This window comes from Sceloporus occidentalis, unplaced genomic scaffold, assembly GCF_023333645.1.
Source record: "Sceloporus occidentalis isolate IW3139 unplaced genomic scaffold, rSceOcc1.0.p SCAF_5, whole genome shotgun sequence".
NCBI classification, from domain to species: domain Eukaryota; kingdom Metazoa; phylum Chordata; class Lepidosauria; order Squamata; family Phrynosomatidae; genus Sceloporus; species Sceloporus occidentalis.
In genome coordinates, this window is record NW_028316985.1 from 81,826,453 (window position 1) to 81,843,604 (window position 17,152).

The 17,152-nt window shown below is 38.0% G+C and overlaps 1 protein-coding gene across 1 annotated transcript in view; it reads left to right on the forward strand.

Moving 5' to 3' along the window:
• Positions 1 to 17,152, forward strand: part of LOC149312387 (conserved oligomeric Golgi complex subunit 5-like) — a 193,779-nt gene that overhangs the window by 79,145 nt on the left and 97,482 nt on the right. The window contains exon 7 of the mRNA XM_089524517.1: positions 15,235 to 15,365. Within this exon, the coding sequence (XP_089380643.1) occupies positions 15,235 to 15,365 (131 nt within the window). The remainder of the gene's footprint in view (positions 1 to 15,234; positions 15,366 to 17,152) is intronic.

Genomic DNA, 17,152 nt, shown 5'->3' on the forward strand with positions numbered 1-17,152 from the left:
CATTAAATATAATGACATAGCAAAATGGTGTCCCTTATAAAAATGGAAAATCAAGGTTTGATATTTGAAATTTATACTTTTTTTTAACATTTTCAAACCGTGGATGCTTGAATCCGTGTATAAAAAATCAATGTATAAGAAGGGCCAACTGTATCTAGGATGCATATTGCTTAGAGATTTACTTTCACGGACACTGATCTCTCATATCTGTTTCCACCAGTCCATTTCCCCCTAGAGTTTAATATCTATTTGCCATTAAAAAAAGAAGTAATTCTCCCATTTCTTAAAGGGGATGTAGTTATGAGGCTTAGTAACAAATAGTATTACAGTCAGCCCTCCTTATCCACTGATTTTTATCCATGGATTCAAGCATCCACAGCTTGAAAATATTCCAAAAAAGTATAAATTCCAAATAACAAACCTTGATTTTCAATTTTATATAAGTGATACCATTTTGTTGTGCCATTATATTTAATGGGACTTGAGCATACACGGATTTTGTTATCCACGGGGGGGGGGGGGGTCCTGGAACCAAACCCCAGCAGATAACAAGGGCCCACTATAGTAGAAATGTACATATATATGGAATATGTGAAAGATACTGAGTTAGTAGATGAAATAGATTATCTAGGTCCATTTCATTCTGACTTCAAACCTGATTATAGGGCAGAGTCAGCATTGATTGCCTTGGTGCATGATGATAATTTGTCCTGGGAACTGGACAGAAGGAGTATGCCCTTGTTAGTTCTTTTCCTTATCAGTGGCTTTCAGTATATTGGTTATGTTACCCTGCTGGGCCTTGGATGGGACTTGGGAGCACTGTTTTCCAGTGCCTTGTGTCCATCATGAGTGGAGTACACCTGCTTGGCACCTGTGGAGTCCTTCAAGGCTCAATTTTGCTGCACTTTGGTCAAGTGGAGCAAATATTTAAACTCTGGAAGGAACCTTGCCGAGTAACATCTAATTCGATTTCTTAATTGTTTAAAAACCTTTTTTAGTATACATTTATTTGTCTTAATCTATATTTAATTTGTATTTTGTTTTAATCTATATTTTAAACTGTTTTGGATCTCCTATGGGGAGGATGGATGGATAGATAGATCCAGTGGCTTTCTAACATCTTAGATAGAAGATTTCATCAGCATTCTTATATCTGGCATCTTACATTGCAAAATACATTTTCTGCACAGGACCGTGAAACTCAGATTGTTTAGGAAAATGGAGAATATTTGAAATTCACAGAAATGTTCACCTCAGACAGATGTAGTGGATTTCTATAAAAACTTCAGAGCACCTTTAACCAAACAGAAAAATATTTTTAAGTATGCTTAGGAAGTGTTGTATAAAACATAATGGTAAGCATTTTATAATGAAGAGTATACTTTTTAAACAAATCATGTCCTAGCAAAAATGATGGCTATAATTGTTTCATACTACTAATAAAGAAACAAACCAGCAGTTCAGAGGAGGAAAAAGATTATGCTTGACATTATTTCTGGTTTAGAAAACTTAAGAAAGCATGAAATAGCCTCTTCTGCTGTTACTTACCTTTAAACTTCATCCAGGTTCAAGAAGGAAGGAACTAGACAAAGAACAATTCTTTATTGTGCTATTGTACTGATTTAAATTCAGTGTGGCATCAGTGAATGAAATGACGGAGCTTGCTAAAGTTACTTTTTGGGCCTATGGCTCTGACAGTTCTGGGAATTGTAGTCCTAGAAAATTAATTTTGCCAAGCTCTGACTAGGTACACTTGAGAAATGGCTCCTGATAACTCAAGCAAAGAAAATGTGTGCTGAATTAACCAATCTGTTAAGTGTCAAGTTATCACAGTTCTAATTAACCTTTTATAATGTCATTATTATCTGTGTCTGTGTCTGTGCCTTCAGGTTGCCTGTTGACTTATAGTGACCCCATGTATTTTATAGGGCTTTCTTTGGCAGGGAATATTCAGAGGTGGTTTTGCCATTTCCTTCTTCTGAAATATGCCAGCACCTGGTATGTGTGTGCAGTCTCTCATGAGATTTATAGATTATAATTTCAGTAATTAGTGGCTTTTAACTTATTTAAGTGTACTTGCATATTACAGTGGATTCTTTGTATTAGCAGGCTGGCAATATGCTGATTTGACTACCCAAAGATTGCCACATCCCATATTATTCTATGCTAGTGTGTGCACGTTGACACGTCTGCATGCATGTTACCACCATAGAACAATATAGGACACGATTGTCTGTGTTTTTTGTCATCCATGGGTGAAACCAAAACTGCACAGATGGGAAGGGTCCACTGCAATATATAAATCTGTCTCTCTCATTTAGTTTGATGTTGATGGTTGTTTTGTTCAATCCCTACAGATTTGCTATATTAGTTAAGTACCAATAGTAGTTTTAATATAGAGCATATATACAGTACAATCACTGTGTTTTTGGGACTACTAACTGTAGTTTCCCTTACCCATGTCAGAAAAAAATATTTTGTCTAGGTGTTTTCTGGGTACCCTAGCATGATTCTATGGTATGCCTCCAATGGAAGTTGATTCTATGGTATGCTTCCAGTGGAAGAATCACATCTGGAAGACCTAGAAATGGCTAGAGAGATGTTCACTCTAGGAAATCTCTAGGTCCTTCAGCACAACTTCAGAAGTGATCATAACTTCTGCTCAAAATAATTCATTTCAGTAGGGGTTTCTGTTATCCACCATTTTGCATTTCCATAGTAAGTCTGGGAATGTATCTTCAACAGATATGGGGGTCTATTGTAATCCCTTTCTTAAGCTGCTGGATATGCAGAATGCTGTCCTACTGTGTGGATGTTAATGAGCTTCTGGTACAATTCTTAGTATAGGATAAAGTGCAGTTAAAGCAGTCTCAAACTGGATTATATGTGCAGTGTGTTTTGGACCATACTTAACTAAGTAACCTCTCCTGTCCTGGCCTTCCCAAACCAGATGAAAACACCATTCACCCATGCTCTAGTTGCCAGGAGAATGGCTTTCCTTTTCATCTAGCTGACACCCAGTCTCAGAACAGAATAAAATCTCAGAACAGTATGTTTATGTAGCATGTACCTTTTCTTGTGAAAAGAGAAGTATATGTGTATCTTAAGCTGTATGGAGTGTTAACATTGTATTCGCAAACAGTGCTTCTGCATGCGCAAGGCTGAATATTTCATTTTCACCATTCTGTCTTATTAACTGCAGATCTTTGCACTGTGTGGCATACTGTTCTGAAGTGTTTTCCAAATCTCAGGATCCCCTTTTTAGATGGATGCAGTATGTATTGGAGAGCAGCAAAAATTGGGTACCCAGCCTTTTCTTAGCAGTGCACCAGTTTCCTCTGGTATGAAGGTACCACTGGATCAAGATCATTGTTTGCAAATTACTTACAGTGCAACATTTTTGTTTTCCTTTTGCATCCCACCCCAAATCCTTAATAGATTTTCTAGTATGTATGTATAATAAGTAGAAGGAGAAATCTGTAAGTCTGGGGGAAACCTGGGTAGGTGCCAACACAGAAAATGGGTTTATCATACAACCTTCTTTATGGATATAAACTTTATCTCCTTCAGCACAGCCTGTTATTCAACCCCCTTTGAAATTTTGTTTTAAAATACATAGACTATTAAAGGGAAGCTTTGCTGGTAGGTTTTTAAAAGCTGTTCAGAAAGAAAATTGCAATTCTGATGATAAAAAATCTCTTTCATTTAACAGATTTAAAGTCCTGTCCTTTTCTCAGGTGGTAGTTTACAAATGCTATTAATCTGCTTTGAGCTGTAGTCTGTAATATGTGAAAGAATTTAGCAAGTTGTCTTTAAATTTTTTCCTTATCTGTAGCAAGGATAGGTCTTAAAAGACCAAATTAATCTGTTTGTTTTCAGTTATCTTCAGTTCAGTGGTAGTCTGTCCATATAGAGGTTAGTCCTAACAAGCTTGAGAACAACTACTTTTTTAATTGTATGTATATCTTTAGATAGTGGGAAATTAAGTTTTGATCATGTTCATTTTAATTTAATTTTTTAATTGCATGACCATGTGACAGTGATGCATAATGTTTATGGATTTTTAAATTTTTATTTATATTATTCATAAATAATAAATAATAATTTTATTTGGTGTGTGTGTGTGTGTGTGTGTGTGTGTGTGTATGTGTGTCTAAATCAGGGAATATGAGGATCAACAGGAGGATCTCTTGGCTTTTCCATGAAATAACTATTGGATGTTGCTATGTTGAGTTTTCAAATATTTTATTCAATTGTACTGTGTGCGTATACTTCTCTCTTAATTCAGGTTTAGGCTATGGGTAGAGGAGGGTTGAAACTATGGTTTAGGAGTAATTGCTATCACCTGCACAAGGCAATAAAGTAATGCATTGTGTTCAGATGCTTGCTACAAAATAAAAATAGGTGAGTTTCCAAAATTGCAGGTGTATCCTATTAGACTCTGGAACCGTAATGGTATGGTGTATTACCCTTCCCAAATATCAGAGAGCTTCTGCTTCGATGTAATAAGAACCATAAAAGATCTACTGTATCTAGTTACAAAACTACTTTAGTACCCATTGCATTCTCACAAGAAAATTATTTCTTCATAGTGAGATAACTGTTCCAGGTGTGATAACTGTTCCAAGTTTAGGTGTTAGAGACTGGCAGAGCTAGAGGGGAATTTTTCCCATAAGCATCAAAATATTTTCATCCCAAATGAAAGATAACTTATGGTGGAGATCTCAGTTAAGTTCTGCGTCCACTACACAATAAAAATATAGTGGATAGGACCCAATCCAAGTCATGGGTCTTAATGTTTATGATCAATCCGGGGACTTTAGGATGTCTGGTGGTTTGTGATTCCCACTAATAGAGAGAATAAAATTCTACAGGCTCTTCTTCGAAGGCAGATTCAGCAGATATCTGTAGCACCTATTCTAATTTCTGGCTATGTTCCATGATCTGCTCTAATTTCCAACCATGTGTCTTTCTGTTGATTTGGGAGATGTTGCTGCGGAGTGCTTGAATCAACAGTTGTCCATTGTCCTGATGCGGTCAGAATTTCTTGTGTTTAATGAATCCCCAGATCTTGTTAGGGTCCTAATACTGTATGAAACACAAGAGTTTGTTGGTAGTGATACATAATTTCCTTTGCATGAGACAAAGCGAGGAAAAAACGATGGTTCAAGATTTTCTTGAGTCAAAGGAAGAAATTAGAAAAAGGCTTAGCTGAATACTATTCTAACGTGCCCCCCCTCGCCCAGTGTAATGATCTTCTTAGAACTCAATGTGTTGTAAACAAATTGAATGCACAGCAAGCTGACTTCTTAATCACATATGCCTAGCAATTGTTCTGGGAGCCTGTTGAGAAGGAGGGCAGGCTTTTAGCCTATAGGATCAAAAAATAAACAATTCAAAAGCACATCCACTGTGTCTTGCATTAAAGACCCCAAGGGCCAGGTAAGCTGTGAATGCAGTGTTTAAACTTTTCTTTATACCTATTCAGAGGGGTGGAAAGGAACAATAGTGGATTTTCTTCAAAGCTTCCAGACTCTTATCTGTCTGGAGTGCAATAAGATTTCCCTGGAGTTTTTATTTATGCCTCTAACACATCACAGAACAAATAAAGACCGAGAAAGGTCTTTGGTTCTAATGTCATCAGAAGTCCTTCCCCCATTGCTGGCAGATTCAGTGTAACATTTCTAAGATCAGTCTTCTACCAGAGGATTTATGAAGTATCTATAGTACAGAAACAAAAATTGTTTCTGCACTGTGAAAATTATAGATTCTCTTATTAATGTAGACATTTAAAATGTTTGCTTCATTGGAGATTTACATAAATAAAGTACATGTCTCTGTTGTCTTTCACCTTGCTTGGGTGGGATTGGTGTCAAAGTGTCGTTATAGGTTTCTTCTGAACAGGGCAGCAGTGGGAGAGCCAAGAGTTGCTTTGCTGATGATGCAATTGCTGAATATGGAAAGTCCCCTAAATAGAATCTGTTCTATTTCACACAGGAGTCCTTTGTATTTTGGCTCATCTATAGAATAAATCTTCTGACTGTAGTTACTTTACAAAGCAGACATATCTTTTGCTATAACTCAGATGTTCGTCTAGGTAACTTGACACCAATCCATTTAGGACTTTCATGGGTAAATTTAGTACTTTGAATTGGTTCTTGAAACAAACTGTCAGCCAGTGGAGATAGCAGAATGATGGAATAGCATGATTATACCAGCATGTTCCATTTAATAATTTAGCTAGCCTGTTTTGGACTGAAGTCCAGAAACAATCTAGTTAGTCCAAAACAAGTTAAATGGAATGGCTGATATAACAATTTTGCATAGAAAACAGCAGTCTTGTACAATAAAACCACACATGGCTGTCTGGAAACAATGATTTTTGATTTAAAAAACCACACAATTCTTGGGAAAATACTAGGTAAGAATGGCACAAAAATATTTGTTTCTTTGCAACTGGGACAAATTAGTTGAATATTAACGTCCCTACAATGACAGATCTAAGAGCACCTCCAAACTACAAACCTGATCCCTTAAGGGAAGTGGAGCCTTCTTTAGAACAAGCTCAGTGTTAGCAAAATGGACAGGTGAACCACCTTCAGCAACTATCTACATCTTCTTGTCTGGTATTGCACACTATTACTGTTTTTGAAGAAACACACCCTAAATTAATAGGCTGCTATATAACTAGTATTTCAGGCTACAAAATCGAATTGACTAATCTGAGGCAGTGTCCACTAAATACATCCCTTTAGGATTATGATTAGATTGTTTTTGATTCCTTTGGAAAGCTGATTATTTTAGATGTTCTTAGAACTATTTAAAAGACAGTTAAACCTGGATATTAAAATGCATGAAAATAGATGTGGAGTGGACTTTTTTACTCAGCTTTTGAATGCTGTCATGCTTTATTTGTATTTTTAGAAATAAACATCTTTATCTCCCTCTCCCAATGTTATTTCTGTATGATTGACTAGATGTTTTGGAAGTTGGAGGGCAAACCTGAACAGATGCTCCACAGTCTCTACAAAATTACAGTTACCTGCTGATCAGGGTTCATTTAACTTGATCCATCTTTAGAACATACCATAACATATACAGTACTGTACTTGGTGGCCCAGTCAACCTGTTGGAATGGATTGGCCAGAAAAGCTGCTAGTTTAGGCAGGCTCATTTATGTCATCTCTTGTGTTCTGAAACAGTAGTTAATGCTAGGACTTCCACCTGGCTTGTCTCCACTGTGGTGGCTACTACGAAAGCATGGACAGTGCTGTACAACAAATTCTGGACTGTTTTCAACTACTATACTACTATACCCATTACTATAGTTCATGGAACAGTTGTAGGGCAAAAAACGCATAGGTGCAGATCTTACAGATTCCTCCACCAGTGTTACTGCAGGAGTCAAGGGAAAAGTGGCAGTAACAAGATACAAGTGCTGTAGGCCCAACGGTGATCAGGTGAAGACCAAAATTGGTAATAGCAGCCTTGCGGGAGATGGTTGCTGGCTCTGAATAGCTTGTTTCCAAATGCTCCACTTCCAGGAAGGGTTGTCTTATCAGAAAGCATTCTGGCACGGATGGCTTGGAAACTGCTAGTGCCTTTGGAAAATTGATTGTCTAATAATAATAATAATAATAAAAAAATTGTTCATTTATTAACCACTTTTCCAACCATCAAAGCGGTGTACAGAAATTGTTAAAAACAGACAATAAAAACAGTAGAAACCACATCTTAAATCACTCCTCCCAGAATACTGTAGCTCATTGGCCAGATGGATGGCCTTTCTGCTGGAAACTTGGCCTTTGAATGTAAATCAGTTCAATTCTTCTCCTTTAAACAACCACAACCACAAAAGATTGCATTAAATAAAGACCACAATCAAATTACAGCAGGCCCTAGGTATCTACTGGGGTTTGGTTCCAGGATCCCCCATGAATATCAAAATCCATGGATGCTCAAGTCTGATTACATACAATGGCATAGTAAAATGGTGTCCCTTATATAAAGTGGCAAAATCAAGGCTTACCTTTTAGGAGAAAAAACTGTGAACATTTTCAAGATGTGGATGGTGGAATTCATGGGTGCAGAAACCATGGTTAAGGAAGGCCATCTGACTATATGATGTTTCCAAAGTAGGCACAAGGAGCCTGTAATTTTAAAAGCTTTAGAACTGATATTCAGAAAGTCATGTAAACTATTTGTCAATAGTAGTTTTAGACATGTATTATCTCATTGCCTCTGTACTATAAGAGATTCAGTGTAACTTTACTGAACAAGAAAACTGCTTAGTGAAAACATTGGTATTAGTTTACATTAGTTTCTGATCTGTGGACTTCACGTTTTCAGTAGAATTTAACGTACAGTGGGTCCTTAGTTTCTGCTTGGGTTTGGTTTCAGGATCCCCCGTGGATACCAAAATTCATGGCTTCTGGTCACTCCTTTGATTGCCAGTTTTGGGCCAAGGCAACCATGCACCGCCACCCCAATCTGGCATTTTTCCGGCTCAAAACAAAGCGGCAGAAAGTCGCTCCTTTTTGAGCTGGGGAAAAGTCGGATTTGCCGTGGTGGCTTTTCAGTGTTTCTGCAGTGCTGCGCTGTAAATGCCACACTGCAGAAATGCTGTGAAGCCACCTCGTGTGTGGTCAGTCGTGTGGCTTCCTGGTGGCCTAGGGGCATGTGCTGTCTGAACGTCACACCCTTACGCTGCCGGGAAGCTGGCTCTTATTGCTGGTCTGTTTTGCCCCTCAGTCAAGGAAGCCTTAGCCCTGAATTTGCAAGAACGGAGCAGTGCTGTTAACAGGGTTTGTTGGAGGTCTCTCATTCATGGGATCACCTTAAGTTAAAGCCAACTTGACACATAAGAACAAATAGGTATACTTTGATATGGTAGGGGAAGAGGTAGGGGATAAGACCCGGTTGTTCTAGCATACCTGAGCATTTTGAACAGTTGATTGTAGACTTATTATTATTATTATTATTATTATTATTATTAACCTTTATTTATGAAGCGCTGTAAATTTACACAGCGCTGTACATACAATCTTTTAGTTAGACGATTCCCTGCCCTCGGGCTTACAGTCTAAAAAGACATGATACAGAAGGAGGAGGGAGTGGTGGAGGGAAAGGGTAAGAGGTCCAGCAGTTCCTCTCTACCTCCAAGGCCTGGACCAAGGCAGATGGACTGGAGGGAGGGGGAGGCTTCATAATGGATGGTTAATCATTTTCCAGGGAAAATACATACTCACAAGTAGGATAATACATATACAGTACATAGCAATACAGGAAGGGTTCAATAAACAGGGACCACAAGAACATCAAATAGTGAGCGACAATTATGCAATGCCTGGGAACGCTTCTCTGAACAGGATGGTTTTCAACTCCGTTTTGAAGCTGGTTAAAGAAGTGATGGCTCTTGCTTGTGGGGGAAGAAGGTTCCAGGAGTGAGGGGCAGCAAGTGAAAAGGGGCGAATCCGGGATGGGGCAGAGGAAATCCTGGGCTGGGACAGCAGACCTTGACTACCAGAACGGAGGGCCCTGGTGGGAAGGTGAGGAGAAAGAAGGTCTGATAAGTAAGGAGGGGCCAGGCCATGGAGGGCTTTAAACGTGGACAGCAGGAGCTTATACTGAATGCGGGAAGGGAGGGGGAGCCAGTGAAGGGATGCCAACACAGGAGAGACGTGGTCAGAGCGGTGGGTGGAAGTGATAATGCGTGCAGCTGAATGCTGGACAGAGATTAAAGGACGGAGGTGAGAAAGAGGAAGCCCAGCCAGGAGGACATTACAGTAATCAAGTCGTGAGACCACTAGGGCATGGACCAGGATCTTGGCAGTAGAGGCGGAGAGATATGGTCGGATTTTGGCAATATTGTATAAAAAGAATCTACAAGCCTTGGCTGTGGTCTGGATCTGAGGGATACACGACAGAGAAGAGTCAAAGATAAAACCAAGACTGCGGGCTTGCTGGACTGGTTGAATAGAAATGTTGTCCACAGAGACAGAAAAGGAGTGTTGAAGGATGGGCTTAGGAGGAAAGACAAGAAGCTCCGTCTTGGACATGTTGAGCTTCAAACGCCAATGGCGCATCCACTGCGAGACAGCTGTGAGGCAAGACGAAACTTGCTGTTCAAGCCTTGGAGAAAGGTCAGGGGCGGAAAGATACAGCTGGGTGTCATCGGCATACAGATGGTAGGAAAAGCCAAAAGAGCTGATGAGTTTTCCTAAGGACAGTGTGTAGAGAGAAAACAGAAGGGGACCCAGAACAGAGCCCTGGGGACTTACTGTTATCTACTGGCCAGCTCCCTCCCTTTCCAGCCCAGCTCAAATGCCTATTCTAATACTTCCAAATGGAGAGGGGGTATTTTAGGTGGGGTGAATGAAAGGGAATTTGGAGTCCAGATAGATCAAGCATGAACTTGAACTCCTACCTGGCTTGGACCTCAGAGAAAAAGGGATTCCAAAGCTGAGCAAACATCACTAAGACAAAGTCTCTAAACTGCCCTTATTATCCAAAAATGAATGAAATTAAATGTTTCAATCTGGTATTCTACAATATATTATAATGCCCTCGTGTGTATTTGATTGCTAATACTCGTTAATACTGTTTTCTGCATTAATTTTTGGTCACTTAAAACTATAACAGTGTCATTCTATACGTATATAGATGTGTATTGAGAAATCCGATTCCTCTGTGCTTAAAAGGAGGATTAGTTTCGTAATGGTTGGTGAAAATCTGTGTCATCAAGTTTCATAGAAATGTATTTTCTAGAATGAGAAAATGTAAGATGCTACAGTTCTCATGTGGGATACAATGAAAAACTGCATTCAAAGTGCAACTCATGTGGACTGCTTAGTGTAGAAACAAGGGATGCTTGGATTCTTCATACAGCATTTTATTTTATTTGTTTACTATATCACCTTCAGTTGCCTTTTTCCTTTCCTTTCCTTTTTCTATTTTGATAGTAGTTGCCTAAATATGGGGTTTGCATTATCAGTATATCTCAGACGTTTATGAAAAATGCAGTAGGATTGTAATAAATATGAATGCATGTGAGGTTTGAGAAAATAGCGTATATGATATTTAACCAGAACTTGGTGATTATGAGTTCATCCGGATCTTCCTAAGAATGCAAACATTCTGTACAGTATTTCTGATGGGGACCTGATATAAGTATGAAATCAATGTGACTGCTACTCAGAAAAGACCAGAAATGTTCATTTGAAAATGCAGATTATTCAGCCAAATGAAAAACAGCATAATGTAACATAATTATTTGGTGTAGAAAATTGGAGAGATAGGTATGTTGTGAATGGAGTTGTCTGGCTCCCTGCTAAGTTGTTAAAACATCCTGTAGCCCAACAAATATTTGCTTCACACATTCTGTTAGGTATATGTGGAAAGTATTTCCAGGAATCCACATAGCACTTGAATGTGACAAACATGCATTTCTCAAGATATATACCACACAGAAGTAGATCCATCAAGAAAGTGGAAACATATAATTGCTTATTAATCATTTGGAAGCAAATCAAGACTTCCTGCTATATGTTTAAAGTAACCCTGTACTAATTTTTTTTTAATTGGGTAGAAAAAAAATGCAATTAGAAATTCAGAAAGAATTTGACACAATCTCTTTTTCATTCCTTTTTGTTTAAAAAAGCAACAACTGAAAATACACTGAGATTGGTACAACTGGCTTTTCCCCCCCTCAGAGGGAGCCTTCGATAGTAGAAGACAGATTATGGTTCTGTTGAGGTTGTGGAGTCACAGTATTCATTTGCAGACACAGCTTGGAAGCTTTCACTGTCTGGTGAAGTACACAGTATTAATATCAGGGGTTGGCACAGACTTTTAAATTTTGTTATCTGTGGTATGAAGAGATGTCGTTTTGACATGATTCTGGAAAGTGATGTGCCTCATCGTCTTCACCAGTGTAAAAGCTATTTATTCTGTCTTCTCTGATGCACTTCACTGCCTTCAGAACAGCAAGCAATATTCAGTTTTCATCCATTTAGGTGCTCTTCAGCAAGAAGATATTGTTTTCGTGCCCCAAATATTGGATCATAATATTTTCATTTGTAATTAAAGTGGAGAATTGGGATTGAAATACCTCAAGGTGCTATTTCAAAACCTTTGCATTTATGTCCATTTTCCTATACAGAAAGGAACCCAAAAATGAAAAACGGAGAAAGGCAATCTAGTCCTGATGGGCATTTAATATGTTTCTTCTGCCTTAACGAAACTTTAAAAAATTAAATATGAAATTGTTTATTGAAGGTAGTGTTTAGATTTATTTTATTTATTTCAAGGTTTTATATCCTGCCTTTCTCCCACAATGGGATTCAAGATGTTACTAGAAAGCTTGACATGTGCAAAAAATCAGTAACATTATATTTCTACCAAGGATTTTTCTGTAGTTTTCTGTTGTTTTTATAACTTTGACCACATTAACAGTGTTAACTGTGTAGATTACCGCATTACACTCCTATAACTCTACTATTACACTTTAACTGCTCTAGCTATTTCCTGTTGCATTCTGGGATTTGCAGTTTAAGGACGGGCATTTTCAGCCGGAGAGCTCTTAGGCCTCAATGAACTATGAGCCTCAGAATGCTCTAGGGTTGACCTTGACTCCAAGGCCTCCTATCCTCCATTGCTCTGCTTAGATTTTGTAGATTCAGGCCTGTGACCTCCCTGATTGAGTCTATCCATCTGGCATGCAGTCTTCTACTCTTTCTTTTGCCTTCTACCATTCCTAGTATTATTGTCTTTTAGGCTTTATATGTTCAAGAACCGCTTTGTTTGTCTTTTTGGGTGTCCACAGTATTATCTGGACTCTTCTCTAGCACCACATGACAAATGAATTGATTTTCTTTTAATCCACTTTACTGTCCAGACCTCATATCTGTGCATAGTGATGGGGAGTTCAACAGATTGGATTATTCTAACTTTAGTGTTGAGTTGTATATCTTTACTCTTTCAGATGTTATCAAGTTCCTTCCTAGCTGCACGTCCCATTCCTAGTCTTCTTATTTCTTGAGTGTGGTCTCCTTTTTGTTCAATGTTTGAGCCAAAGTATAGAAATGTTTAACTATTTCGATTTCCTTATTGTCTAGGTTGAATTTATGTAGATCCTCCTTGATCATTATTTTTGTATTTTTTATGTTTGGCAACAAGCCTGGCTATATGCTTTCTTCCTTAACCTTCCTTAGTAATTGTTCCAAGTCCGTGATGTTTTCTGCTAATATTATGGTGTCATCAGCATATCCTAGATTGTTGATGTCCCTTCCTCCTTTCTTTACTCCTCCTTATTCTGAGTCTAAACCTGCTCTTTGTATGATGTTTTCTGCATACAAGTTGAAGAAGCAGGGTGATAATATGCAGCCTTGCTTTATGCTCTTGCCAATTGGGAACCATTCTGCTTCTCCATATTCTCTTCTAGTATTGATTCTTGTCCTAAGTACAGATTTCTCATCAAGACTATCAGATGTATTGGCACTCCCATGCCTTTAAGAGCGTTCCATAGCTTTTCATTATCTGTGCAGTCAAAAGTTTTGCTATAGTCTATAAAGCAGATTATTGTGTTGGGCTAAGGGAATTAAACTACTGCGTTTGTGCCTGGTCTTTAATTGATGCATGTTCATATCATAACAGTCATCATCTTAGAAGAAAAATTCTCATGTGTATGACAATACCTCTTCTACTTGCTGTTTCTAGATTTTACACGCACTTGTATTTAAAAAGTTTGTGCTTGGATATGTATTTTAAATTATTGCTTGATTAATTAGGTGTGCCTATCTTAGTTATTTAAGAGTTCTTTGTTGATGATCTAATCAATCACTGATCTAATTGCCACCCTAATTTATGGCAGTTAAATGCTTTTTCTAACAGCGTAAAGGGCAACAGCCACAGTTGAAAATGGATTTCTCCCTTCTCAGTTGTGGTAAACAGGCTATAATGCTAAGTTGATGATTTGTGCCAAAAGAACCATGAGCAAAAGGCAAACAGATACTAGCACGGTTGAAGGAAAGTAGAAATATTTATATACTGTATATATTAATGTATAAGTCTAGAAATGTTTAGTAAGAAAAAGTCTTCCTAAAAAAGGAACCTTCCCCTGTTGAAAAAGCAAGAGTGCAATCTGTCCTGAAAGCACTGACCCACTCCCCATCTTCTTATTCATCCAGCCTTTACAATGAGTACAAACAGTTATGCCTGCTGGAATTTTCTAAGTTCTTTGGTGGTGTTTTCCTTTGCTTCATCCTTTAGACCTTTTGTTACATGCCCCTAAGTTTTACCCCCGACTTATCTAAGGGTCATATCAAAATCCATAATTTTGGCCCCAAAACCTGCCCTCATTTTATACATGAGGTCGATTTACAATCGAGTTTATATGATAGTATTTTAATAGTATCATCTTAGGGCCAGTTGGAAAATACCTGATCTGTGAATGGAAGACACTCATTAAATCTGTCTGCATGTATCTTTGGATTCAATTCACTATTCTCTACTTTAATTGGAATGTTTGTGTACCCTTTGGGCGCATGCAGATTGATTTAAAAGTCTAGAAGTCCTAGTTTTTTGTTCCTGTTCTGTCTGAGTTTATTTTGGAGATGAATACATTTTTTATTTATCCCAGAATATTTTCTGTCAGCTCCTAGTATGATCAGAGATTTTTTTATATCAACTCTCCAGTTTGGTTTAATTTAACCCAGTATAAAATCAGAAAGTGAGGCCCTAAATACCCTAAAGACACCAGATTCTGTCTGGTCTTAGAATCTAACTAGGGTCAGCCTGGGTTACTACTTGGATGGGAGATTATGACCATTGAATCCAAGGTGCTGAAGGCTATGTTTCAGAGGAAAGAATTAACAAACCACCTCCAAGTATTCTTTGTCTAAGAAAGTGCTGTGCAATTTATGGGTTATCGTAAATCGACAGGTGACTTGAAGGCACATACATACAAATAAAATCAGAAAAAACAGGAACAAAACCTGGGACTTTTCAATCAGTCTGGATGCACCATTTCTTAATAGAAAGCAATAAACCTACTGTTGAGATACTAAGATCTTACTGACCATCTTCCTTTCCTCCCTGGTAAAATAAATCATGGTTATATAAGGTGATGTCCTTGTGTTCTTTATTTGAAATTGCGATATGAAGGTTTAATTTTTTTCAATTCTCACTGTTGTCAGAATTTTTTGTAATATATCAAAATGCTGTTGATTTTTATAGATTACCTTTCTCAAGGAATAGATCTCTCTGGAATAGAAGTAATTGAAAATGACCTGCTCTTTATTGCAAGAGCTCGACTTGAGGTTGAAAACCAGGCTAAACGGCTGCTTGAGCAAGGAATAGAAACTCAGGTAAAGTATGTTTTTCCTTTATATCAAAATCAGATTAAAAGACAGATAATATATAAAATCTCTCAAAACAGAATAAATATTTGCTTCATAGCTATAGTGAAATACAGTTGCCTCTCTGTTTTTGCAGGGGATCTGTTCCGGACCCACCTGCGAAAATGGAAAATTGCTAATATTCAAGCCCCATTGGCTTGAATGGCAGCGCGCACCCATGGGCACATGCCACATTTTGTCCCCCTCCATTTGCCACTTGCGAACAGGTGAGGGACGCGGTCTCCAAGTCTGCTAAAATGGAGGGGTGACTGTACTTAGACCAAGATTCTCAAAACAAATCAGTGAATATGCAGACTAACATGGTGGATATGTGGGCTAACACATTTAAGACTAATCAGTTTATTTTACAGGTGACACCCCACTTCTTCAGAGGCAGTGTGAAAAAGTGAACTGTAGCACTTTTGTTTGTTCTGAAATATTAGTTTTAAAATAGTCAGAAGGCTACATTTTTTTCCCCTCAGTGATTTGAGCACTGGACTACGATTCTGAAGCTCAGGGTTCCATTCCCTGCTCAGACCTTTGGGTAGCTTGGGTGAGTCACACACTCTTAGCCTCAGGAAACTCCATGAAAGGGTCACCTTAGGGTTGCCGTAAGTCAGTAACAACATGAAGCATATAATAGCAACAATTAATATTCCAGAATAGTTCAACAGGATGAAATCTGGGTCCACTGAATCTAGAGTATTTGGGGCAGGCCTATTTCCAGTCTGCACTGTAATAAAATATTGTTGTATTAGCTCCAGTAGATCCAGAAGCCAATTTTCTGTGCCTGAGTCAGATTTTAAGGTCTTTGAAGAGGTCTGTTCTTAAGACTGTAATCTGTTTGTTTTGTAGATGGAATAGGTATACAGCTGCAAAGACAGCTGTCTGAAATAATTGGTCTTAGAGACAATGTTGGAAAGATGAAAACAACGTCTTATCTGGGATGGTCAAAGCCTATATCTGATATTAGACTAGTACATGGGAATTTTCTTCCCCACTCCCTGTAGTTTACCATGCTGCCCAAAAACTGAATTCAACAATTTCCCAGATAACTGGAGCAGGTTTTGAGTGGTGTGTGTGTGTGTGTGTGTGTGTGTGTGTGTGTGTGTGTAGGGAGAGGTAGTTCTCCTTCTTCAGGTCTATTTATGGGAGCAGTTTCTTCAGTGAATCTACTCTATGCTCTCACACTGAGCCCAGATTGATACATTGCCTATATTTTAAATATAAAATCATATTAGGTAGTTTCATTTAAGTTTAATTTGTGCCAGCTTTATATAGGTACATAGTTCCTTTGAACTGTCAACTTTTTCACTTGTAATAGTTTCTTTTTTCCATTTAATTGTGCTCAAGTATCAGAAAAAGGTCTTATTAAAGTTTGATACCCTCTTGTAAACGCAGACAGGTACATGCCAATTTACATTTTAGGCTCCTGAATAATAGATTTTAGATTACGGTATTATCGCATTGATTTTGTCTAATCTGTACATTTTTTATTATTCAGTTCCATTTGTCCGGTCTCTGATGCCGGCTGTTTATAAACATATTGGGAAACAATAAAGATCACAATTTGCAGTGTTTAAAAAAGGTTTGAACTTTCTGTCTATACCAAAACAACAGACAAACTAAAAATCTAATAATATATTTTAGTACAGTATTAGACAAAAGATAATTACAGTATACTGAGGCTTTGTCTGCATTGCAGAAATAAAGCATTTTGACACCACTTTAACTGCCATGGTTCAATGCTATGGAAT